Genomic DNA, 25,052 nt, shown 5'->3' with positions numbered 1-25,052 from the left:
GTGGCTCCCATGCTCACCAGTGTAATACAAACTTCTAAGCATGACCAAAAAGACTCTTCATAATCTATTCAAAGTTGTTGGATTTTAACCATATAAAAAATTTTTTGAAAACACATGTGTTTTCAAGCCTTTATGTTTGCTGTCCATTCTCCATAGATACCCTTCCCACCAGTGTGGACTCCTAGTTATCCTCCAAGACCCAATACCCCAAATACCACCACCTCCATAAAGTCCTCCTTAAGCCACTTCCAGGTAGTTTGATGTACCTACTTAAGGTATTCTTTTTAATTGTAGAGGTAGTACAGAATAAAATGAAGCAAAACCAGGTCTACATTCTTATTCTACATTCTTATTGAGTGATTCAATCTGTACGTTGGGGATACCATCTACTATGTAGGATTATCTGTAAATACTAAAGATACATATAAAAAATTTGCCAGTGCCTACCCCACAGTAAATGCTCAACAAACAAAATTGTTTTATATGCCCATCTCCTCCAGTAGATGGCAGAAAAGATTAATCTTCCTCTCAGAGTTCCTGGCTTATAGCAGGTGCCATGTTCATGTTTTAAAGAACGGTAATGAACAAAGACATAAGAAAAAGAAGTCACATTCTAAAGTCATCCAAGAAATAAAGAGATACAAACTGGAAGTTTCTTCATCATTCTATTTATTACATGTATGAATATTAACATCTCATGGTATCCATCTAATTCAGTCAAAACCAACAAAGGAAAAAGGTTAACCATGTTTCAAATGAACATTCTTACAGATTCCCCTGTAACTTAAAATAGAAATATGTTCATCTGCATTAAATCATTTGACATATTTGAAAAATGTCATTTAAAAAAAAAATCACCTTTAGTACTTAAATATATTTATTAATCGTTTGATGGCATCAGTGTCCAAGTTCAATAAAAGTTGCTTCATTAGATACTTTTCAAAAATGGACATCTGGATGGTTCTCTATAGTTAGAGAGATATATATGCAAAGTCCTATTTCGTTTTTAAAATTTTTTCAAATCTGGCTTTTCTATTTGAGAAAAGTCCTGCAGTGCTCTCTCACACCCCTCTTTTGAAGGATAAAACTAACCAGAATTTGCTTCTTTAATCATGGGAAGCTACTAGAAAAAAAAATCTTACGTTGAGGTTGCTGTTTAATTCCATTTTCACCCAATAAAAAGTACAGAAACACTGTCTTTATTTGATGGTGTGCATAAATATTACACTCCATGGATAGCAAAAATATTTTTTATTTATAATTTACAGTTTCACAAGTGAAAATCGTACATTTTTACACATACAATTTCATTTTGTTAAATTTGCACACATCTACAGAACTTTCACACAACAAGCACCTGAAACTGTGCAGGCAGTAGGAAATGCAAATACTAAAATGTATTTATTAACCAAATGATAGCTGAAGGCCCTGCCTCAGCTAGACAATTTATATAGATATATGTCTATATATACATAAAAAATTCTTCACCTTCTATATCCAACAGCAGCTTTTTTTTAAAAAGAAAAACATACCTTTCTCATTTTATTTAAACTGACTCGACTGTATCATTTTCTGTTTTAATTTCAGTGGGTGTTGCTATGCTTTCCTCTGTACAAGCTGGTGGGGTATCAATTCGTTCTTCCTTAACTTTGGGACTTTCACAGGGTTCCTGTAATTCGTTTTTGACAATGTTCAACATAATGTTCAAAGGGTTTTCAACTGGTGTCTTGCTGGGAGATGGTGTACAATCAAATGAAGATGTCTACAAAATGAAAAGCTCTGTAAGTTCTGATTAAAGTTCAAAAGTATCACATTAAATGACATTTAGTTTAAGACCCCTTGTATGGGCAAAAAAACATACATATACCGAATGCAACTGAAATACCTGCTTCCCCATAAAAAGCCATGAAAGCAGCCAAATAAAAGGTATACTGAGCATTTAATACGTATTCAGCAATGATCTAAGCCAAGAAAAGCAGTAACCAATTTAAGGCCAAAAGAAGTTGATTAGACATACCTCTATTGTTAACCCCAGAGATGGTAACCACTACACATACTCTGGAATTTTTATGACTATCCTAATTTCAAATACTCTCACCTCACAGACCATCAAAACGTCCTAGAAAGTCTACTCTTTCAATGACCTAAATAAATCTTCCAAACTGCCTCCTGAACCAGTGTGTTGTTTGGTTTAAAAAAAAATGGTTACTCTCAAATATGAAAATGTGAACTTCTAAGGTCAATAGACATGTCTTTCAGATTTCACTTGTGATCATTTAAAAATTATTCCTATGTTATATGGCTTAAAAAAAAAAAAAAAAAAGGCAGTAAGTGCTACCCATAACTCTAGAAACCTGTTCCCATCATGATCCCGATCTTCAGTTTCTCTCACATTTCTCTAGGCCTACTGCTCTAGTTAAAGACATCAAGACTCAAGTGAATAGAATGCAAGGAATACAGAAATTTCAAAATTTAAATCAGATCCTATCAATGTAGCACCAATATTTGGTGAACAACCTAAATGATACATCAAAACACAAAACAGTAAGGTTAAAATAACAATATTGCTCTGATGCAAAAAAATAACAAAATTTATTCATGTAAATAAGAACAAAGAGTAACCAAAAAGAACTTACATTCTGATAATCTTCATAACATGATGGATGATAAATCTGAAGCAATAAGAAAAAAAAGCAGGTATTCACATGTATATTCATTTCTAACAGACTATTCTGATATGATTTTCTTTTTAAATTTACACCAGAAAATAGCTATCTTTGAAAAGGTAACAAAAACCAATTTGTCACAAATGTGGATTAAAAAAATTTCATCCCAATTTCTCCTTAAACTTGGTTTATACATTTAAGTAGGTAACATGGTATACTCTGAAGACAGTAACAGTTTTTTATAATGAAATATAAATTCAAAATCAAAATAGTGTGGTTAGGCAGAAAGAAGACTAACTAGATTTATAAGACCCAGTCTGGGTTTAACATTAAGTAGTTATGCAACCTCTTATATAAAATAAGTATAGAACCAGTTGATGGCTAAGATACCTTCCAACTCAAACACTATCAAGTCCAACACCTTTCTTATAAAAATCAAAAAAACAAAAATATTTTTATTTCAAAGTGGCAAGTTACCCCTACAAAAAAATATAATCTTAACACTTTTATAAAGAACTGAAAATTACCTTTCCATCTACTCTAATAGCATTTTTTAAATGCCATTCCTCCTCTTCTTCATCCCAATATTGTTCAAACTGTTCTTGACAGATTTCACAACTCTAAAATAGAATCATATAAAATGAAATTTATAGAACACATTCAATCACATGAGGTAAATATATATAAACAATTAAGGTAGAAGAAGGAATTTAAGAGTTATCTGAAAGTTCAACATATAGTACAGATACAAAATAAGTTTTAAGGATTTTGCATTCTTCCATGCAAAAATAGTTAACATTTCACTGTTTTTGGTAACTGATAAGGAAGTCAGGGACATTACGAGAGGTAGAAAATTTAATATTCTTCTCTTACCTCAACTGCTCCAGCTGGTCCAGCAGGTACACTTTGGAACTCCTTTTCTTTAGCAGCCTCCTGAGTCTTGAGCACGACTTCTTCGTGCACCTTTTCAAAAAACTGGCTCTTTGCACGTTCTTCTAAATCAGCTATTTCCTCAAATTCTATCCAGTCCTTAAAAGGAGTTGATTTAAAAAGAATATTTTCATTTGTTTCTAAACTTTTACTGCTTATCTTTAATATAATGCCACTGAAAGATAAGGGTACAGTTGTCTACAAAATACTTTAATACTGGTTTTTTTTAATTATACCTTCTCTATGAACCCCATAACTAATAGACTACATAAAGCAACTACTGAAAAATTAAGATCTTAATGTTCATTGTCCATTACCTCTAGAATTACAACTACTGATCTAAACAAGATAAACTTCACATACAATTTTTTTACCAAAAAAAAGTCACAGAAAAATTGGAATTCTAGAGTTAGAAGAAACATATTATATACTCTTCAAATTTATTTAAAAATACCTTTTATATTCTAGGGGTCAAATTCTATTCAGAAAATTCATGAAATAGCTCCCAGCAATTTTTTAAACTAATACACTTATAGAACTATATGATTTAAAGGTTAAAAGATGGTTTGGAGGTATACTGATTACTTACCGTTAAACTGTAGTACCAACGTCTATGAGTGACTTTTCTGCTAACATCTTTTTCAGTTCTATTTTGCCGATAATGCCAGTCCAAGTGATCTGCATATACATCTGTCTGTGATGTTGTAAACCTCATTCCACAGGAGTAACACTGAATACCAGTGTACAGTCGATTTATAACACTATCATAACGTCTATTTTGAAAAACACAGAAATCATCTTTAGTTTTGATAACATGGCTAAATGGCCTTTAAAAAAAAAGACAGTTACAAATATTTCAGTTTTCCATATTTTAATAATGGTGAAGCCATTATTATGTGATGAAATAATGTTTCAACCAAAAGCCGGCTGAAAGAATACCCCAAAGATCAGTATTATTCTCTAATAGTGTGTCATTAACCCTCTTTAAAATAACTGGTGAATTTTAGAACATGGGAGTCTATCCTCTTATTGATAGGCCTGGTGCAGTTATTTCCTTTCTAGCTAAAAATGGGAATGATCATCTGCTAACTGCCCCACCCCTCATCTAAAGAAAGGTCAAAGTCGGGCGCCTGGGTGGCTCAGTTGGTTAAGCGACTGCCTTCGGCTCAGGTCATGATCCTGGAGTCCCGGGATCGAGTCCCGCATCAGGCTCCCTGCTCGGCAGGGAGTCTGCCTCTCTCTCTGACCCTCCCCCCTCTCATGCTCTCTCCCTCATTTTCTCTCCCAAATAAATAAATAAAATCTTTAAAAAAAAAAAAAAAAGAAAGAAAGAAAGGTCAAAGTAGTACACAAGAAATAATGATAGTACAGATTACTAAAAAGAAAAATTAAACTAATGGCAAACTGAGGTCTGCATCAATCCTTAAAATTCTGGGCTCCCTATTTGGAAAGAAATAGGTATACAGACCAACTAACTGAACAAAGACAGCAGTTATTAACTGTTAATACTGAATTATGATTTAATAAAAAATGGTTTTATAACTGTATGAGGAAGAGTTGGTAGGACAATAAAAGAGCTAGCTCAATCTTCATTTTCAAGAAGTCAAGATTGTCTAAATGTGATAAATCAAGAAATGTGACAAATCAGAAAAATATGAATCTTTTAAGAAATAGAGAAGTAAATATAAGGAACCATAACTAAAGAGTTAAAAATGGTTAAAAAATGATTCTGGGTGACGACTAGTACCAGAAGAAAAGGATGCCATCTTTTATTATAAGCCTTTATTGTAAGCCTTTCATTATAAAACTTTAATTATGTGAATTACTTTGAAAAAAAGTTTATTTTAAAAGGTATAACCCACTAGGTGCCTGTATTTTTATAAAGTACCCATGAGGATATAATGAGTCCATAAAGCACCTTTAAGTATTTTTATATGAGCGATACAGGCAATAGAATATTGGGAAAAAATATGCACCAAATGTTAAATGAGTGGTTGTAAGTGAGAAATGTAGGTTGTAGGTTAATTTTATTTTCTTGACCCTGAGATCAAGAGTTGCATGCTCTACGGACTGAGCTAGCCAGGCACCTCAGAATTTTCTAATGTTCTACAATGAACGTGTATTACTTATGAAATGAAAATAGATTTTTTAAAAATTTAAATACTAGACTCTAAAAATCTTTTTCATATCTTCAAAAGCACAAGAATATCAAATAAAGAAAATGTAATGATTAAAGAGAAATGAAGATATAAAAGGAAGACATGATTATCAATAGCTAATATTTTAACTCCCCATATTTACTGTACCAAACACAGATAGTAAAAAATAGTAATTTAGAGAAGACCTTTTGGCCTAAATACTTGTGCAGCAGACATATTTTAAAAGAGAATTTAAAAACTTAAAACTGGTTTAAAAAAAAGAAAATGTGCTTCCTAAATTTTATAAACAGTAAGAGGGGTAAAATGAATAGCACTAATAATAATATCCACTGTTTAATTAAAGTCACTGTCCTTTTTATCTTGGAAAATAAGAAAATCAGATTACATACTGTTTCAATTCTTCAATTGTAAAATTGGTAAGATCTGGAACATCTTGATCTTCATTTTGATCTTCCTCCTCTTCAGGGGGAGGCTGAGCAGCAACTTCATTTACTTCTTCAATTGAAAAAAAAAAAATTTTCTCAATACCATTCTCTAAGCATTCTTATTATAGGGGAACACTATTGTGTATTGTAAGCATAGAGAATCCCATCTTGTCTATTCGTTGTATTTACTGGCCAAGGAAATGAATACAATTCTTTATTTTGATAAGCAATACTAGGTATGATTTCTTAAAAGTCAATTTTCATGAAATTTTATTTCACCAATATTCAAATTATTTTAAAAAGCTAAATTAATAAAGAATACCTAGTGAAGAATCTGCACATGACATTTGTAGGAATGTTAACTGAAACAATGTGCACTATAAAGGTATTAGTGCCATCTTAGAAAATTTTTGAAGAATTTCATTATAAACCAATTTTATTTGATTTTCAGAAAAAAAATAAAAAATCCAATTATTGTAAGAACTTTTATCATAACTTGTATCATTATATTATACATACATCTTTATAACAGTGAAATTTTGTATAGATGAACATCGTATAGAACCATACTTACGTGTTGTAGCTGAATCAGGCTGAGACAATTTGAGAATTCCTGTTTTTAGCAGTTTTGAAAATAATTCATTTACATCCACCTGACTGAGATGATTATCAGGATATGCCTTAGGAAGAGCTCCTTCAAAAAAATAACACTCTTAATTGAAAGAACTTAAAGATGCATATTATACTAAGCATTTTTTAAAGTTTTCTTCAAGATGCCTTATTAACAATTAATTTGACAAAATCTTGTTAAGGATGAGTGTGATTAGCTCAGAAGCTCCTAAAATGAAGTTTTCATTTAGGTTAGCAAGTCATCATCTCTTAAAAATATATTCTAGGATAAATACTAAAAGCTAACACTGAAAACACTGATACTTTATAAGTATTTATAAGTACTTTATATGTATTATCTTTAAAAAAAAAGTTATTACCTACTTTTGCCCAATTAAATCCATGCCAAAGAAAAGCAGAATACACAGAACAGAAAGCCTCATGCTCCCTTCTACTTAGTGCGGCACCACCTCTAGACCCAACTTCCACCTTTCTAATTTTCTATTTCTCATCTTCTAACCACACTGGGAAAGATACTTTTGTACAGATGGATAGACTGCTATCTCTCAGCATAGATTTCCAGGAGGGAAAAAAAAAACAACCCAAAGCCTAAGTGAAAGTATTCCTGTCCCCCATCCTCCTCCCATGACTACCCAGGGGAACGAAGATGAGCCATGTGGCTCAGAGTATACCTGCCCCTCCGACCTTTGCTGAAGTACTACAATTGCAAAGCAGCTCAGACTACTGCTGAACAGGTGTCAGGGTTATTAAAGCTTCAATAATTTGACTAAATGCGACAAGGATAACAGTCTTCTCTTTAAAGCTCATTGGTGAGGAATCAGTCTTACATATTTTGCTAAGCACTAATCTAATAATTACTATTCTTTAAATCAACTATAAACACAGTATTTTAATGTATCTGTATGTCACTATTATGCACCTCCCAATACGTCTAGAAAAAAGTTCTGAAGTACTATAAACTGCTCTTAAAGGGAGAAAATTCAGTTGGATCCACAATACACATAACCACCACATACTCTACACTTAGCACAGCCCCTTGTACAGAGGTAGGTTAATTAGTATCTGTTAAAATGAAATGTCTGAACATATGAATGAATAAATTAGCCTCAATAGTCAGTTACAACAGCATTTCACACACTAAACATTTGTATTTCATTAGAATTAGCTATTTATGTTTCAGAGTTGTAACTAGCTATCCACAAGTCTGCAGGCAGCCAAGTTTAGTGATCAAGGGCATGAACCACGGAACCAGACACCAGGGATTCTAACTAGAAATTCCACTTTCTAGTTGTGTGACATGACCAGGTTGCTTATTGTGCCACAGTTTTACAAAAGGGTAATAATAACTGTTCTTGCCTAAGGTTGTTATTAGGATTAAATAAATTAATATTTGTAAGGCAATGAGGTGTTTGGAATTAAATACAGTGTTTACTTTTTAAAAAAATGGTCAATAGTGGGCCCTTGGGTAGCTCAGTCAGTTAAGCATCTGCGTTTGGCTCAGGTCATGATCTCAGGGTCCTGGGATCAAGCCCCAGGTCGGGCTCCATGCTCAGTGGGGAGTGTGCTTATCCCTCTGCCCCCCTCCTCACTCGCTCTCTCTAATAAATAAATAAAATCTTAAAAAAAGTCAATAAATCCTGCTACACTATAAATACTTATCATCCCAGCACAATGCCTGGCATACAGCAAATGATCAATATGTTTAAATAAATAAATGAAATGGGGTGCCTGGTGACTCAGTCAGTTGGGCTTCCAACTTTTTCAGCTCGGGTTGGGATCTCAGGGTCGGGCTCAGCAGGGAGTCAGCTTGAGATTGATTCCCTCTGCCCCTCCCCCTGCTCTCTCTCTCAAATCTTTTTTTAAAAAATAAATGAATGAATGAATAAATGAACATATAAGTCTATTTACTACTAAGGAAGGGGTGTTTTTACTTTCATTTTAGAGAAGAAACTTTAAGAGAAGCTGAATACAGAACAATGAATACTTTTCACATCTTTAATAGTAAGAAGAACTTGAAGAAGGAAGGCATATCTAACATCTCAATACCTCCAACCTAGAAGAAAATCATGTGATTTCCTCTGTGACGTGTCTATGCCCTGTATGTATGCACATGCACCCCAAGGTTATAAACACAAAAAGAAAATTTGCAGCCTTTTTATCTCCTACAAAAAGGAAAAAAATTTGCAATTTTTGCACACTATCTCATGCCACCAACCCCAACACAACAAATCCTCTACTCAACAAGAAAAACTTGAGTTCTAAAGGAAAATATATTAATATAGCAGAAGTTACAAAGTACTTTTGCATATACTACCTTATTTTAATCTCTTAAAAAAAAATTCCCAGGCAAATACTGACTTTATTGTCTCCTGACTACAGAGGAAGCAGTTGAATCACAGAGAAGATATTTGCTTATATCCTGCCCACCTATAAAGTAGGAAAGTATAGGGGCGCCTGCGTGGCTCAGTCATTTAAGTGTCTGCCTTCGGCTCAGGTCATGATCCCAGGGTCCTGGGATCGAGCCCCGCATCGGGCTCCCTGCTTGGCAGGAAGCCTGCTTCTCCCTCTCCCACTCCCCCTGCTTGTGTTCCCTCTCTCGCTGTGTCTCTCCCTGTCAAATAAATAAATAAATAATCTTCAAAAAAAAAAAAAGTAGTAAAGTATAGCTTCTAAGACCCTGGTCTGATTTTAGATCCCAATTCTTTACTTCCCTTTTCATTATAGGGACAACAAAAAACATTAAAAATATATATTAATTAATCCTAACTGTCAATCCAGAAATTTTTTTCAAAAAACTTTCAAATTAATTGAATGAATTCTTGTGATGCCACAGTTTAAGAACTAAAGCATAAACTAGAGCTTGACTAGGACTTCCCTAGTTACTTCAGAAGTTTTGGAAAACTCCCTGAACAGTGCCATGCTAGAGCATGTTTCTGAAAATGTCTGTTTTAGTGATTCAGAAATAAAGCAAGTACCGCTACAATTTGGCTGGGCTAGTTCTCAGTACACTAAAACTTTGCAGTTGTTTTATAAATCACCATAATTTATATACTTCCCATTTTTCTTGTATTAAAACTAAAATTCACTTTTAAAGCTCTCATATCCAATATTGTTATTATATCCATAGCAATATTGTTATGCCTCACCCATAGTAACAAAAGAGCTTAGGGGACCTGGCTAGGGAGTCACAGCTTTTTCCTACTTTTTGTTTTGTTTTATTTTTAAGTAAGCTCTAGGCCCAATGTGGAGCTTGAACTCACGACCTCTGGATCAAGAGTCACATGCTCTACTGACTGAGCCAGCCAGACGCCCCATTTCTACTTTTTTTTTTAACATATCATGTACGATTATTATTTGAGAGCCCATAAAGACATATGAATTAATCAACTTTAGGCAATATCCCCAGTATTCACTTAATGTTTACTGGATCATCACATACACACACACACAAAACCTCAAAATATCAAATAATTGAGATTTCTGAGATTTATCATTTATTTCATTTTACCTCAATACAAATGTCACCCTCCTATCCCACCCCCTAAACTTCTCCCTTCTCTCTTTTTTATGGTCTGCAAAATCCTGGCTAACCACCTCTAGTTGTAAACGGGATCAGTGTGAATATACATCAACAATGTAAACTCAGAAAGAGAACAAAAAATTCCAGCCAGCTTAAATTTCTCTAAATTATATATGCCCTCTCAAAATTGTCATTTCATAAAATTGACAAAGTAGCTACTCAACAAAACAATATTTGTTCAGAAAAACACAAAGTTCAGAAAGTACATACCTGAAGGATTCTGAACAAATGCTCCAGGATTTTGTGGATGAACTGGCAAAAACTGTTGTCCTTGGCCAAATGCTACCGGCTGAGCAACACCAGTAAGAACCTTTAAGAGAAACCTTGGTTTTAAGAACATCCTTTCTATATTTTAACTGAAACTTTAACAATCTAAACATATAAAAACATTGAAGATATTGTAAGGCCTCATTTCTATAATAAAAATTTACAAGTTTAACTTGACTGGGTTGCTTCATTTCTAGACTTTCTACAAAAAAGGAAAAATACCTTCCCTTACCTGTTTCATAGCATTATAAGGAACTGAGAATGAATGTGAAGCTTCTTAGGAAAGTTTAAGATACTATGCAAACATAAGGTAGCCAACAAGCTGTGTGACCTTACGCAAATCACTTTACTAGTGCTTTCCCTTGTGCTTTCCCTTATTTTACAAATAGAACTGATATCCAGAGATGTGACCTGTACACAATCATAACAGCTAGTTAATAGCAAAGCTGAGGCCAGAACTCCTGACTTCTTCCCACAGATATCAAAAGCCTGCTTTAATCAATCAATCTATAAATTCTTTTTTGATCATCCTGCTTGGACATCATACTTTGCGTTGCAAAGTAGATTGTAAAAAACAAACTACTGTACAGACATATAAATATTGTATTTGTTGTCAGAGTGAAGTAGGACTTCTGTATGTTGCTGCTATGTAAATATCCAGAAATATTAAAAACAGTTCATATCTGTATAACATCATTCTAGAGTAACTGCAGCAGACTTACCTGTTGAGATGCCTGAATATTTCCTACTGTTATTGGAGCAGGTAAATTGCCAAAGTTTCCAAATTGGGAACTCTGAAGATTCTTTTCATCAAAATAGTGTCCAGAAGCTCTGTTAAGGGGATTGGAGAAGCTCTGGTTTCCAGGGCCATGTGGTCCATTAAAATTTGGTCCTTGAGGTGAATCAAACATTTGTTCATGTCTTTGGAACTGTAGTCCTTGGGATGGGGCATTAAAAGCATTGCCAGGTGGATCATTATATGGACCAGTCTGATTGAAAGATACTGATTCAAGCCTCTGTGAAGGATGATTGTCAAATCGTGTGCTTTGAAGACCAAGAGGAATATCAAACCTTGATGCTTGCTGGTGTTGTGGACCATCAAATCTTTGAGGTACACCATCAAATCTTGGTTGAACCTGCTGTCCAGGTGGTCCATCAAATCTCTGTGGGCCTGGCTGACCAGTTCTTTCAAATCTAGGACCTGGCTGCCCATGCAATCCATCAAATCTTGGCAAGAGTGATGGCTGACCTGGCTGCCCATCAAACCTTAAAGCATGACAACCTTCAAATCTTGGACCACCTTGACCCAGAGGCCCTTCAATTCTCAGGCCACCTCCTGGCACAGAAGGACCCTCAAACCTCATTCCACCTCCTTGTTGGACTAATGGTCCTTCAAACCTTATCCCAACCCCTGGTTGACCATGTGGACCCTCAAACCTAAGGTTCCCACCAAGCTGATTATGTTGTCCTTCAAACCTCAAACCGGCTACTGACTGACCATGGGGGCCCTCAAACCTCATTCCAACTCCCTGCTGTAGCAAAGGGCCCTCAAATCTGATCCCACCTGCTGGCTGACCATGAGGTCCATCAAACCTAATTGCAGCCCCTGATGGACCATGACCCCCTTCAAATCTAAGTCCACCAACAGGCTGACCTCGGGGATTATCAAATCTAAGTCCACCCACAGGCTGACCATGAGGTCCCTCAAACCTTAGACCACCCACGGGTTGACCCCGATGTCCCTCAAACCTGAGACCACCCACAGGCTGGCCCCCCCGGTCCTTCAAATCTCAAACCACCTGCAGATCCCTCAAACCTCAGACCAGGGGAACCTTCAAACCGAAAACCACCTCCTCCTGCTTGACCAATTGGCCCCTCAAACCGCAGAGGTGTCCCTACTGGTCCTGGAGGACCTTCAAATCTCAAAGGACACCCACCTCCTAACTGACCTTGTGGGCCTTCAAATCTCAAAGGGCCACCTCCCCCCATTTGTCCTGGTGACCCATCAAACCGAAGAGAACCTGGTGTAGGAGGTCCATCAATTCTAGGGCTTAATTTATTAGGTCCTTCAAAAATCATCTTGGTTGGGCCATCTCTTGTTACTGATGGCCTACTAGGTCCATCAAATAATGGTCTATCTTCAGCTAAAGCTGTAAGTCGCTGATTTGTATCAAGGCCGGCAAATCTTGATGCTGGACTATCTACAAATGGTTTATCTGAATCTTCATATCTAGGTCGCTTAAGTGGAAAACGATCATTGAATGGTGATCTCTGCTCTTCTCGTACACCTTTTAAAAAGGAAAAAAAGTTATTCTCCCTGAATCTGAATTTTTATCAAAATATCTTCTATCTTCTATTTTCATGTAAATGTTTAGCCAAAAATATCCAAAACTATCTCACTTCATTATTACAGGGGAAGGAAAAGACAGCATAATCAAGCAGCAGGTAAGAGGATGCCCGCTAGAGTCAGACACACCTGGGTTTAAAAAAAAAAAAAATTCCCCATTCTGTCAACTAATTATTTGACTTTGAGAGCAAGTTATTTAACCTCTCTGGTCTTGATTCCTATCTATAAAATGGGATAATATATATTTAATTGGGTTGTTGTGAGGATTAAATCAGATTACATATATAAAGAACCTAAGAAAAGGACCTAACACATAGAGTGGCCTAGTAAATATTAGCTCCCTTCCCTTCCCTTTGAGGGGAAAAAATGAAACAAAACAAACAAAAGGTAGTCTGAACAGTCACAAAAATCCATCCCCACTTAGCTTGTTCATTTTCCCTTCACTGCTGTGATTCAATAGGGATAATCTGATTTAACTTTTTCTACCTTTAGCAGAGACTTGCTCGTCATGTCTTCTCCGGCCCTCATGGGGTGAAAGATTCTCAGCATAAGTACGACTCCCAGATATAGGAGAAAGACGTCTTGCTCTTTCACTAAATTGTTCTTTTCTGTCAAACTGTGCTCCACTATTCCTACTTGCATGTTTACTTTTGGATGGCTCACATTCTATTCCAGACAACAAGGCATCAGTCAAAGGGTAGTCAAAAATATCAGGATCTAAGAGATCAAGTCTTGGAAATGAATGCTGAACCTGTGTCCTTTTCAGTTTTGCTTTATGTTCATAGTAGGTTAATTCAGCATCAGATAAGAGAGGTTTCTTTTTTAATCCACCTTTATTTTCTTCTGTAGGACTATCCCGTACATTGCATCTATGTTTACCTTCTTGATACTGAAATAGCTGTCGAATTTGATGCACAACAACAAGGAACTCATCCTGTGTAATTTCACCAGATGCTAAACGTTCACTCGTCTGTGTAGGGGTGATAAAAGGAAATCAGATATTTTAAATATAAAAAGTACTTACAAAAAAAAGCTTAGACAAAAGAGAATAATGACTACATGTGATCATAGTTAACTACCTTTTGAAGTAATTCTCTTTTGCTTGCAAGAGTTAACTCTTTAGGAATCTGAAGGTTGGCATCTACACTTAATCGATGCTGCTGCTTTGGGGCTCGAGGTGACAAGATTCCTTTAGTGCTTGACCAGCTCTCCCTATGCCTTAGATGAGGAGATTTACTATGTTCATCACCCTGTTGTAAGCTGAAACCATAAAAGCAGTATGTTACTTCGTAAAAAATTTTTAAATTTCTCAGGACCATATTTCAAAGGATCTGGTTAAACAAATATATTTAACTATAAAAGTTAACTAAATGATTAAGAGCACAAACTCTGAAGTCAGGAAAAATCACACATGAATTCTAATTCTTGCATGTCCTAGATGTGCAGCTTTAGGTAGATTAACCTTTCTAAAGTTTAGTTTCATTATCTGTAAAACAGGAATAATGGTATTTCACCCACAGAGTTATTAAGAAATAAATGGAAAAATTAAGTACTAATATAGCATCCAGTAAGTATGACCCAACTTTTAAATAACACTCTATTTTAAAATGTACAATTTATTTTACTTGATTAAAAATGTTAACATCCTACCTTTTATTTTCTTCCCAACCGGATTTCCATCGTTTGGTAGACTTAGAACTTTGCCAATTTTCTACATTCTCCTTTGGTTCAGTGCCTGACTTTGTAGAATGCTGATTTGCAGCTTCTTGTGGTCGTTCCTCTTCAGTCTTTTTTATTCTCCTTGGATCTCGAATATCTTGTTTATTACTTCTCTTAGCATTTCGCTCTTCCCTGGAAGGTAGCGTAAACTCTTCCATGTGTGACTGCTTAACTCCTGATTGCCGAATCTTTCCAGCTTTGGGTGTCGAAGTTGGAGACATACTCCTTTGCCTTCGTTTGGGTGACCGCCTATCTCTTCTCTTCGGAGAATGTATAATTGGTGACCGAGACTTGGGTGATCTCGATCTTGATCGCTTTCTAGTACTTGATCTCCCTGGTTTTGTCCCTTGTTTTTCTGATTCTTCCATTATTGTATCCTGTTTTTGTACAATGCCATTGATGATTTTATTTCTACTTCCAGCCAGTCTGTGTTCAGATGATTTCATGTGCTCATCTTTATCCTTTTTTTCTGCAGTTTTTCTCTTCTCTTTTACATCATCATCTTTGCTATCAGTCTTATCCTGAAGATGTTTCTTTAACCTTGGATCTCTCTTGCTCATATCAGACACCCTTGCACTTTCAGATTCTTGATTTTTCAAGTCCTTTGTGTGGGATAATTTGTTTTTCAAAGGTGATGGTGATTTAGATTTAGATTTAGATTTAGAATCTAATTGGTCAAGTTCTTTCTTGGTTATTTTTTCACCTGATTTACTTTTCTCTTGCTTGGATGAATTTAGTTTTTCAGAGGGTACAGTTTTACTTGTCTTAGTATCAGATTGGTTCAATGTGTTCATTAGGAATTCTTTCCTGTGACTCTGATCTTTTCCATGAGAAGAATGTTGACTCATCCTATTAAGACGGGGATCCCGATTAGTTCCTTTCAAATCCTGAATTTGTAAGGATGGACCTGGACGGCTTTTCTCAGGTTGCACAGGAACCTGATGGGGAGGTTTAACTGCCATAGGGGGAATTTGTGGAACATGTAATTTGGATGGTGCAGATCCAGGACCTAAGTTGGATGTCTCCTGCTGAACACTAAGAGAAACTGCCTGAAATACAAAAATAAATGTTCATGTTAATACATAAAACACGCAGATTATTTGTCAGGAAATCAAAAACTAAGGAATGTAATGTTTATTCAATAAATCCATTCAATACTACACTTACACTGTATACTTTTAGTGCTCAAGTAGAGATTAAAATGAAAAGAAGAGATTATGGGACTTATTTCTTACTAGTCCTTTACTTACTTTGGGGGTTTTATAATATAATCTTTAAGTAGAATGGAAAAAAAAAATTCTCCATCTTCCTAATTCAGGATTCCTAGCCAGACTTCTACTAAGAAACTGCTAAATAAATCACTGCACTCCACGTACACAAGCATCAGAGTCATTCCAGCTAAATTTTAGGTCATAAAATTTAGTTCCTCCAAATGTCAATGATAATGAACTTATAAAATTTTGCCTTCCTATACTTCCTTACTCTCAAATTCAGGTGCTAAGTAAAATAACTTAGTAAAAGCTTATTCATGCGTGGAAATATGTAATCTTCTTGCCCTCCTTAGTTTTGTGATGGCTTTTCTTTTGTAGGCTTTTTTTCTTTTTTTTTTAAAGATTTTATTTATTTATTTGACAGAGAGAGACACAGCGAGAGAGGGAACACAAGCAGGGGGAGTGGGAGAGGGAGAAGCAGGCTTCCTGCTGAGCGGGGAGCCCGATGTGGGGCTCGATCCCAGGACTCTGGGATCATGATCTGAGCCAAAGGCAGACGCTTAACAACTGAGCCACCCAGGCGCCCCCTTTTGTAGGCTTCTAAGAACCGTATTTCTACTCATGAAACCTAAGCTCATAAAACATTAAAGATTATGCAAAAACAACACACCTACCGTTTTGGGACAGGTATTAAATTCACAAAATGTTAATAAAACTAAGGTGTTATCTTAAAATATGGCAATTTAATAGAAAAGTATTTGAAAGAAAACAGTGTAGTTTACATTCAAGTGACTTTTACAATAAGGAATTAAAAATTTGGTCTAACATACCATAATCTGCAAAATAGAAGTGGAAAAAGAATACACTACTAATAAAAATAACATGCTCATACAATTCAAACACAAAATAATTACTTCTCTATCAGAAGACAGGTTTAAAATATTTAAAATGCCAAATATCCTCTACTTACCAGTTGTGCCTTAGCTTGCTCTAGCTCAAGCTCTAGCTTTTTCTGCTGAAGTTCTAACAACTGTTTTTGTTTTGCCAGTAACTGCTGCCTTATTAGTTGTTCTTGGGTAAGATTCTTTTGTATATCAGGAACAATTGGAGGAGTGGAGATGCTAGGGGAACTGACCACTGTGCCAGGTGTTGAAGGCTCTTCAGGCTATAAGAAAAAATAGTGGGTTAAAAAAATGTATTTCACAGCTAAAAAAGCAGCTAAGGGGAAACTAAAAATTATCAGCTTATCTCTTAAATACTATCCATAATCATAAATGGCCAATCATGTTTATAAGTGCACAGAAAATTTTTCAAAAACTTAAAAACCAAAGAAAGTATATTTTGTGATACCCAAAAAAGGAGAATGTATTTTTAAATGCACTGTGAACCTGAGTGGAAAAAACATTTTTTTTTTTTTTTAACTAAACAGATTCAGCACAGGGTTTTCTTGAGATTTCTTTATAGCAAGAAATTTTAGATAAATCAAAATTCATATTAAAACTTACCGATTTATTTAAAAATTTAGGATTCACATGGATGCTAGATGTATTCACATTGGGGGGCAGAGGTTTAATAGGCCAAGCAGGATCTAACGAATTGACTCTGACATCCAGGGCATAAAGTTTCTTCAAAGGGAATATTTCATCCCATGTGGAACGTAATTTAAATAAACTTTTTCTAGTATTTTCATCCACCTAGAACAACAGAACAATTCTATGGCTTGTTAAGTTACTATAGAATGTTTTAAATATTAAGTATTAAAGCTACATAAATCTCTGTTCTACTCAACATAGCAAACATACTACTCATCCACAAACATATACAGTAGTAATAACTTATTAAAGGTCTATTTTGTTTGTAAACATAAAGTTAATAAATTTCTCCCTCAAAAAAAAAAATTAGAAAAATTAGTCACTATCCCCTAGCCTGTATGAAAGCAAACAACTAAGCAATTCTTTGTATTTTTAAGAGTACAAAATGTTTCCAAATTTTAGGGCTTGATACAGCATTCCTTATGTTACTCTTACTCTGAACAGAAGTCTAAAACAACTAGAAAATAGTTCACTTGATGGCTTAAATTTTATTAAAACAAAACTATCTCACTAACCAATTTTCTGCAATACAATTTGGTTCGCACAAATGAATGAGTTATTTGTGGTATGAAAGGCACCTTAAAAATTGAAATTCACAAAAATCTTACCCACTGATGAGCTTCAGTTTTATAATTTATCTGCTCATGCTTGTGATGGGAATAACAACAATATTCAAAAACTAGCTATCAGAGAAACCTAGTACTTGGGAAAACTGAATTAGAATGTTAACTTTAGGATAAAGCCTTGACCATATTTGAGTCTTTAGAGAATTATACTTACTATAAAGTCATTTTCATCAAATGCAGTGTCAAGGCCCTATTAGATTCAGTAAAAGGTATTCTAACCAAACACCCAACTAAGTTTGAACATAATGAAACTGAAACCGAGAGGCTGGTTTAGCTCCCCAACTTCTTTAATACAAAGTCAGCTTCTCCTTAGACTACAGCTTCAGGTAAGCAGTATTTAGCCAAGGTCTACAATATACTATTAATTAACAAGCTCCTTAATACAATTTGAAATACAGCTTTCCAAATTTCTTCTGCATACACTAACAGTATTTTTTTAGGAACTTAGAAGAAAAAAATTACTCCAAGTAACAGCTACACATTTTCTTTTCTAACAAACAAGTAAAATCCCGTAATAGTTCTTTCAAAATAATCCCAATTCTCCAAGTCTGACAACTGTTAAGATTTCTCCAAACACAACAGGTGCAGCTAATAAAAGAACTACCAATTTTTTGTTAGGAAACAATATTTAAAACTAAACTGCTTATAAATGTCCTTTTGCTCAGTGTGAAAGATAAAGCCTTCCAGGAAGAGAATTGATTACTCCAGCAAATCCCTTGTCTTCCTCAACATAACACTCTATTAACCAAACTACCGGATACAATGTTATGGAAGGAATTTGCAATCTCTAGGTATAGAAACTAACAAGCTTCTAAACACTAAGTGGGGGTTAAAAGTATTTCCAAAATAACCTAAAGCAATTAACTGGCCCACCATTCACACATACCTAGAACATTCACATAAAACACACTTGAACAAAGTAACAAGAGGAAACATTTCAAGAAAAAAAAAATCACAAAAGTTTCAGGCACCAATCACAGGTTGAGACACTGGTAGATTATGCTTTTCTTTTTCAGATAGGAATTGTCAACATCCTAACGCCAGAAACCTAAACACTGAAATTTGAAGTACTCTTTGACAGCTTCAGATCTTTTTGCCTATGTCCTAGTGATGGAACAGATCTTCAATCAAATGAACAAACTCAATTAAAAACGAAACAAAACAAATTCTAAAAGCAAACCCATCTATTCTTGAACAGATAATGTAAAACCCCTAAAATCTGCTCTAAAAATCTAACATAAAACACTAACTTTAGCATGGTACTTGATAAAGATCCAAGAGAATAAAACATTTCACCACCCAAGAAAACCCAACACAAAGACAAGTATTTATTTAATCAGGAACACATTTTTTTTTAAAAATTCAAATGTTTCTAAATGCATATATACCTTTTCAAACACACAAATAAATGTTGCAACTAGATTTTTAGTAAAGGCAGTGAGATACTCTCTTCCAACGTTTTTCACGATAGAATCCATAAGGTACATAACAGGAAGCTTCTCTGAGGAAGGAGCCTGAAGTGATAAAAAGAAACTGAGAAGTTTAGTATAATGAATTGTCACCATACCATAGAATTACTTTTAAAAGTGAGGTTTCAAACCTACAATACAGACTTCTATTTTCGTTGACACTAAATACTTTTGAATTAACCTTTATGAAACTTAAATGTTCAACCAAGTTCTCATCTCTTACAATGATCTTTAGTTGAGCATATAAGCTCAGAACTACAAGAAAAACTGTAACCTTTAATACATTCATTTAACACTCAATGGAATTTCAGGTTCATATGGTAAAGAAACAAAACAAAAAAAAAAGACCTGTGTTTTAAGTGACCACGGGGTGGTAGGGGTATTTTCTGTAACCCAAGTGTAAGTTTTGTGACATTAACTTATTATAGTGTGCCTAGACTCAATGAAGTTTCCAGACTTCTGGCAGAAACCCTAATTTCCATAGGCATATTTTATATGTTAAAGTCTATGACACTTTTGTTACCTGTAAAATTATTAGGATTACTTCTTTATAATCCAATGAACAAAGAAATTAAGTACACTTCACATATGAAGTTAATGGCAAAAAACACTCTTAAACTTGCACATGAACATGCAGGAAGGTGCAAGTTGTTACTGATACAAGAAAAACTGGATGGAGCAGCTGCCGAGTCATGTAAATCAGGTCGAACTTGACTCTGGAAACCAGGATTTGTCCTGAAGATTTTCTTCACAGCATGGACTCTCCGTCGAAATATTTTTCCTCTGACATGCACAAACCAGGGTTTCTAAATTTGTGCAACGCCAGTGTGGTGATGCTGATACAGGTAGCCCTTTCCAAAGCAAAGCAATGTTGCCCCAGTTCAACTGCAATGCCTACCCACCACTGGCTTTTAGAATGTACAGCAAGTTTCCAGAAAGCATCAGCAGGTTCACAGACTTGAGGAGCATTAAGACACACCATATCAACTAAGTGTTAACTCCGACTCCACAGGAGCACCCATGATTTAGAAACAAAAACAAAAAAAAACCCATTTACCCAGCCCATGTGTATCGGAATCTTAACCCTGAACAACACTTACCCATAGCTACCTGTAGCTAGGGTAGGCTCAAAGTTCTGCAGTACACAATGCCATATTTCACAAAACCAATTGCCCATACAAGTGTGTGGAAGTGCTCTTGCTTCTGATAACACCTTTACAACCAAAGTTGGCCAAGGAAACCTTTGAATAGCTTTGTATGAAAAATTTCTTTTACGGTCCTTTCTAATAAAAGGGTTCACAAGGCCACTGCATGTGGGTAAACTAGTAAATACCAACATGTCAAATGCTTTATTGCTGTGTCTTTATCTTACCATGTCATGTTTTACACCATTTTAGTCATTGTTGTACTTATGAAGACAGGCTCTCTTTTAAACCAAAATCTGTTCAGTAGGCTAATTTTTTATTGTACAAGTGAATCCCGTATGTAATATTTTTTCACTACTACTGCCTCATGGGAGGAGTCAAATTAGGTGTGAATCCTTAAGTTTAGTAATGCTGAGACGCTAGAGAATAAGGACACAAACATTCACCTCCAGAAAACACAAAACCAAGCCAGTTTGCTACCAAATGACAGAAAATCCCTCCCCTCACCCTCAACCCCAACCCTTATTATTTCCCCAGTGACTTTTACATCTTTTCCTCAACCTGGCTTTCCAAAAATAACCAGGAAACGTGTGCCAAAAAAAATTTCAGCTTTTATCAGCAAATAGTCCATCTATTTTCACCACTCGTGTAGCCATACACAAATACAAATTTTAATGTGGTCACTATGTCAGCATTTAGTTTTCACTTCTTGAAGGTCTTCTGGATCCATTAAAAACCAGCAAGGATAACTGTTGAGTGACAACCTGAACTGCTAAATATTAGGCTCTGTGGAATATTAGTAATCCCAAAAATACTAATTAGATTTTTTAAAATCAATGTTATTTAAAAAAAAAAAGTGGTTTTGTTTTTTTTAAAAAGGCATTCAATGTCAAGTTAAGCCTTCAACACAAGGCAAAAACTAAGTTTTCACGTCCAACATGTTTGTGGTATCAATAAAAAGGATGTTGAGTATGAGGAATGCTTCCTTTTTAAGTCTCATACTTTAAAAAAAGAACAATAGCTGTTTCACAGACATTCACAGGAAAAGGTGAATGAAGACTTGGATTTTAGCTGTCAGACTGAGCATGACAAACTTGTTGGGCCCTTAAAAACAAAACAAAACAAAAAACCTTTACTTTTTGTCCTCTTTAAATTAAGGTATGAAAGGACCACCTGAAACCGTGTATCTTGTGAACAGATTTACCCAAAAGAGTGGATGGAACCTAAAGAATGAACCCAAGTCACTTAAAGACTTTTGTTTAAAACACACAACCACGTAGATAAAAATAAGTCTTGGAAACAGATTCTACACCTTACAAAGGTAAATAAAAAAGACAAGTACATATTTTATATGTTTTATTCACAAATTTTATAATACCAGTCACACATTTCAAAACCATTTATTAGAGTCAGACCACTCAGTTGTACACTAGACAGAAACCGCCTCTAAACAATATATTGGTGGTTGTTGTTAAAGTGGCCTTTTAAAAGGGGTTCACTCTGCTAAAAGGAGGCTCATCCTGTTAATTTCAATCACTAACAACTAGAAAAAACTAAACCATAAGTACAAGCTTGAAAAATAAGAACGTAATACTGGGAAGCTATTAAAACTCATTATGATAACTAAGTTTAACAGTAACTTAAATGACATATCGCTCCCACATGAATCCACAGAAGAGGAGAACTACAGGGAAATAAAGGGTGGCAGAGGACCACTTCTGTCAAGGGGTGAAGAAAAGCACGTCTTCACTATCAGGGAAGGGAGGAAAAAAGAGAAAAGGAAGAGGAGGAGGGACTGAACTTTTCAAAAAAAAACTCCAAGTACGTGTTACCCACTGGGTCAGTTCTCCACCTACAGGTTGGATAAGATCTCCTCCCCCCACCCAAACCCCACCCTCACCCCCAATTTCCCGTATTTTGGGGCAAATTAGACCCTCCGATAGGAGAATAAAAGTTTTATCTAGCCGCCCCCACCCCAAAACGGGGCTGACGGGTGTGAGCAGCTGCCTGGCTGGCAGGGAACGGATTCTCCTCTCTTCCCTTTCGCATCATGTGCTTTTCAGGCGCCATGTTGGGCTCCTAACAGGCGGCTGCTCCACTCGGGGCCAATTCCCTATTCCCACCCCCCAACAGCTCGCTCCCAGGTCCCCCTTCACCTCCTTCCAACCCACAGAGCACAATTACCCAAAAGGGTACGGGGGGTGGGGGGAGGGCTGGGAATGGGAGAACCACCACTCCCCACCCTCCCGGGGGTTAAAATGGTTTTAACTCATACTTCCCCACACCACAAACTGCCTTTTAAGTCTCCCCCTCCCCAAAGGGCTCTATTCAAAGCGTGTGTTCGGGATATACAATGCGGTGGCCTAAATAGGGAGTTGGTAAGCGGAAGTGGGACTCCACCCTTTATCCTCCCCACTCCCTCCCCCACAAGAGAGGCCCACGCTCGAAGCCTGGGCCAAAGACCGAGCCTGAGTTGGAGGTGGAGGGTTGGAGAGGAGGAACACTGTCCCCCTCTGGATGGAAGCGAGACCTGGGATGAGGCTGACACTAAAATCAGGGAGTATTAGAAGAATAGGAGGCTGCGGGGTGTATAAAAACCTTGGCGGTTTGGGCCTCGATGAGAGAGACGATCTCCTTGGCGAAGGGCAGGTTCTCCTCGGCTAGAATGGTCAGCATATTGATGTGCGGTTTGCTATTGAAGGTCAGGTCTTCGAGTGATGACTGATAATCCCGACAGGCGTCCTCCCGGGCCCCCGCAGTACCGGCCTCGGCCGGCGTCTGCTCTGACATTGCGCCGCGGCCCCCCCTCCGAGGTCCGCCGCAGCTGAAGCTGAAGCCGCTCTCGACACCCCGCCTCCCTTCCGACTCCTCTTCCTCTCCCCGGGTCTCTCGCGGCTCCGGCTTCACCACATGCTGACCGCGGAGGGGGGTTGGGGGACGACACAGGGGGAACCTCGGGTATGAAACGCCGCCGTCTCAGGGGTGATCTCCGTCCACTTCCAGCCGCCACAGTAGCTTCTTTCTCCACAGACACAAAATGGCGGCGGCAGTGGCGGCTCCAGCTCCGAAAATGTCTGTGTTCCCAACCGCTGCGTCGTGCGAAATGAGCAAGGGGAGGGGAAATGTGCGGTAAAAGGGCGGGGCCGTTGAAAAAACCAGGCGTGATTGGCTCGGCCAGTAACGTCACAAGCCCCGCCTTCGTCCCTTCCGCAGGACGTCCTGGCACCGCCTTCTTCTACGGGCCCTACCCGGGCTTTCGCAACACCTCCTGTTCAGAGGTGCGGTAAAAAAGACGGCCCCTCTCATTGGCCGATTCATAAGGGACTGTTCGGTCATTTGTTACCATAACAACCCATTCGGAGAGGCCAATAGGCTTGGGGAAGGCTGTTTCCCGAGGCCCAACCCAACCAGTTTAAGGGGAAAGCTCCGCCGTTCCCCCTCTTCGTCCCTCCCTCCGCAATCCCCTAGCCACTGAGCGGTTCCGTCCATCATCCTCCCTCCCGCCTGCCCCGGCGGCCGCGGCCGGAGAGTGGGGGATGAGGAGAACGAAGGCTTTTGGCCCTCCTCACCCCACCTCGCACCTCGCGATTCAGGTGCTCCCGAGAGCCAGGGAGGGTCCAGCTGCGGGGCAGATTGTTCCTCCCGGAACTGAGACCCGGAGTGAGACGCTGAATTTACCCCGACCTGGGGATGAGTCGTTGGAGATGGGCTCCAGCACGGTGCTTCCCACATCTTCAGACAAAAACACCTAGGCCGGCCTTCTTGAGTCGAATCCCCAGGAAAATGCTTTTATTTAGAGGTTGTGTGCGAAAGGCTTTTCTCCAGGGGTTTGGGGGATCTGGGGGAGCCTACTCAGATCTGGAGGAAGGGTGTCTCACAACGGCCACATCCAGCCTCGAGCCTGATAGCTTCTCTATCAGTTTTCACTTCGGAACAGCCTAAGAAAACGCTATTTGGGGCACGTAGGAAAAAAATACACGTTTTACTTCCAAGAGTCTTTTCCCAGACTTCTGAAATCCTATTTGGAGGCTGGTGATGATGCTCTCGAAATACAAAGTATTCAAATAGTTCTGCCGTAGAGCTTCATTATAGCACAATAAACTAAAAGGGTGCGTTTTTTTTTTTTTATTGACTAGATGATAACCTAAATGTAGTCTAAAAAAAGGTATTAATTACATAAAATTTGCTTCACGATTGTCCTCCTTTGACCACTAGGTTCTGCAGAAATACTTTGTTCCCCAGTAGAAACCGCTCTTAATAAATTAATTCCTTTATTTGTCCCATAT

General features: G+C 37.1%; 1 protein-coding gene across 1 annotated transcript; it reads right to left on the bottom strand.

Moving 5' to 3' along the window:
• Window positions 1-652: 652 nt before the first annotated feature.
• PCF11 (PCF11 cleavage and polyadenylation factor subunit) lies at window positions 653-23,877 on the bottom strand. The gene is given in 17 exon segments (XM_034995644.1): window positions 653-1,762; window positions 2,637-2,672; window positions 3,194-3,286; window positions 3,540-3,695; window positions 4,186-4,369; window positions 6,145-6,250; window positions 6,755-6,874; window positions 10,601-10,700; window positions 11,380-12,432; window positions 12,434-12,945; window positions 13,491-13,974; window positions 14,084-14,264; window positions 14,655-15,772; window positions 16,905-17,099; window positions 17,440-17,628; window positions 19,541-19,666; window positions 23,365-23,877. Coding segments are annotated over 17 exon segments (5,061 nt in total). The 5' UTR covers window positions 23,557-23,877; the 3' UTR covers window positions 653-1,546.
• Between the last annotated feature and the right edge of the window lie 1,175 nt (window positions 23,878-25,052).

The sequence above is a fragment of the Mirounga leonina genome, unplaced genomic scaffold (assembly GCF_011800145.1).
Source record: "Mirounga leonina isolate KUSES-001 unplaced genomic scaffold, KU_Mleo_1.0 Mir_92, whole genome shotgun sequence".
In the NCBI taxonomy this organism is placed as follows: Eukaryota; Metazoa; Chordata; class Mammalia; order Carnivora; family Phocidae; genus Mirounga; species Mirounga leonina.
Note: the sequence above shows the minus strand (reverse complement) of the source record. Positions and strands in the feature narration are given on the sequence as shown.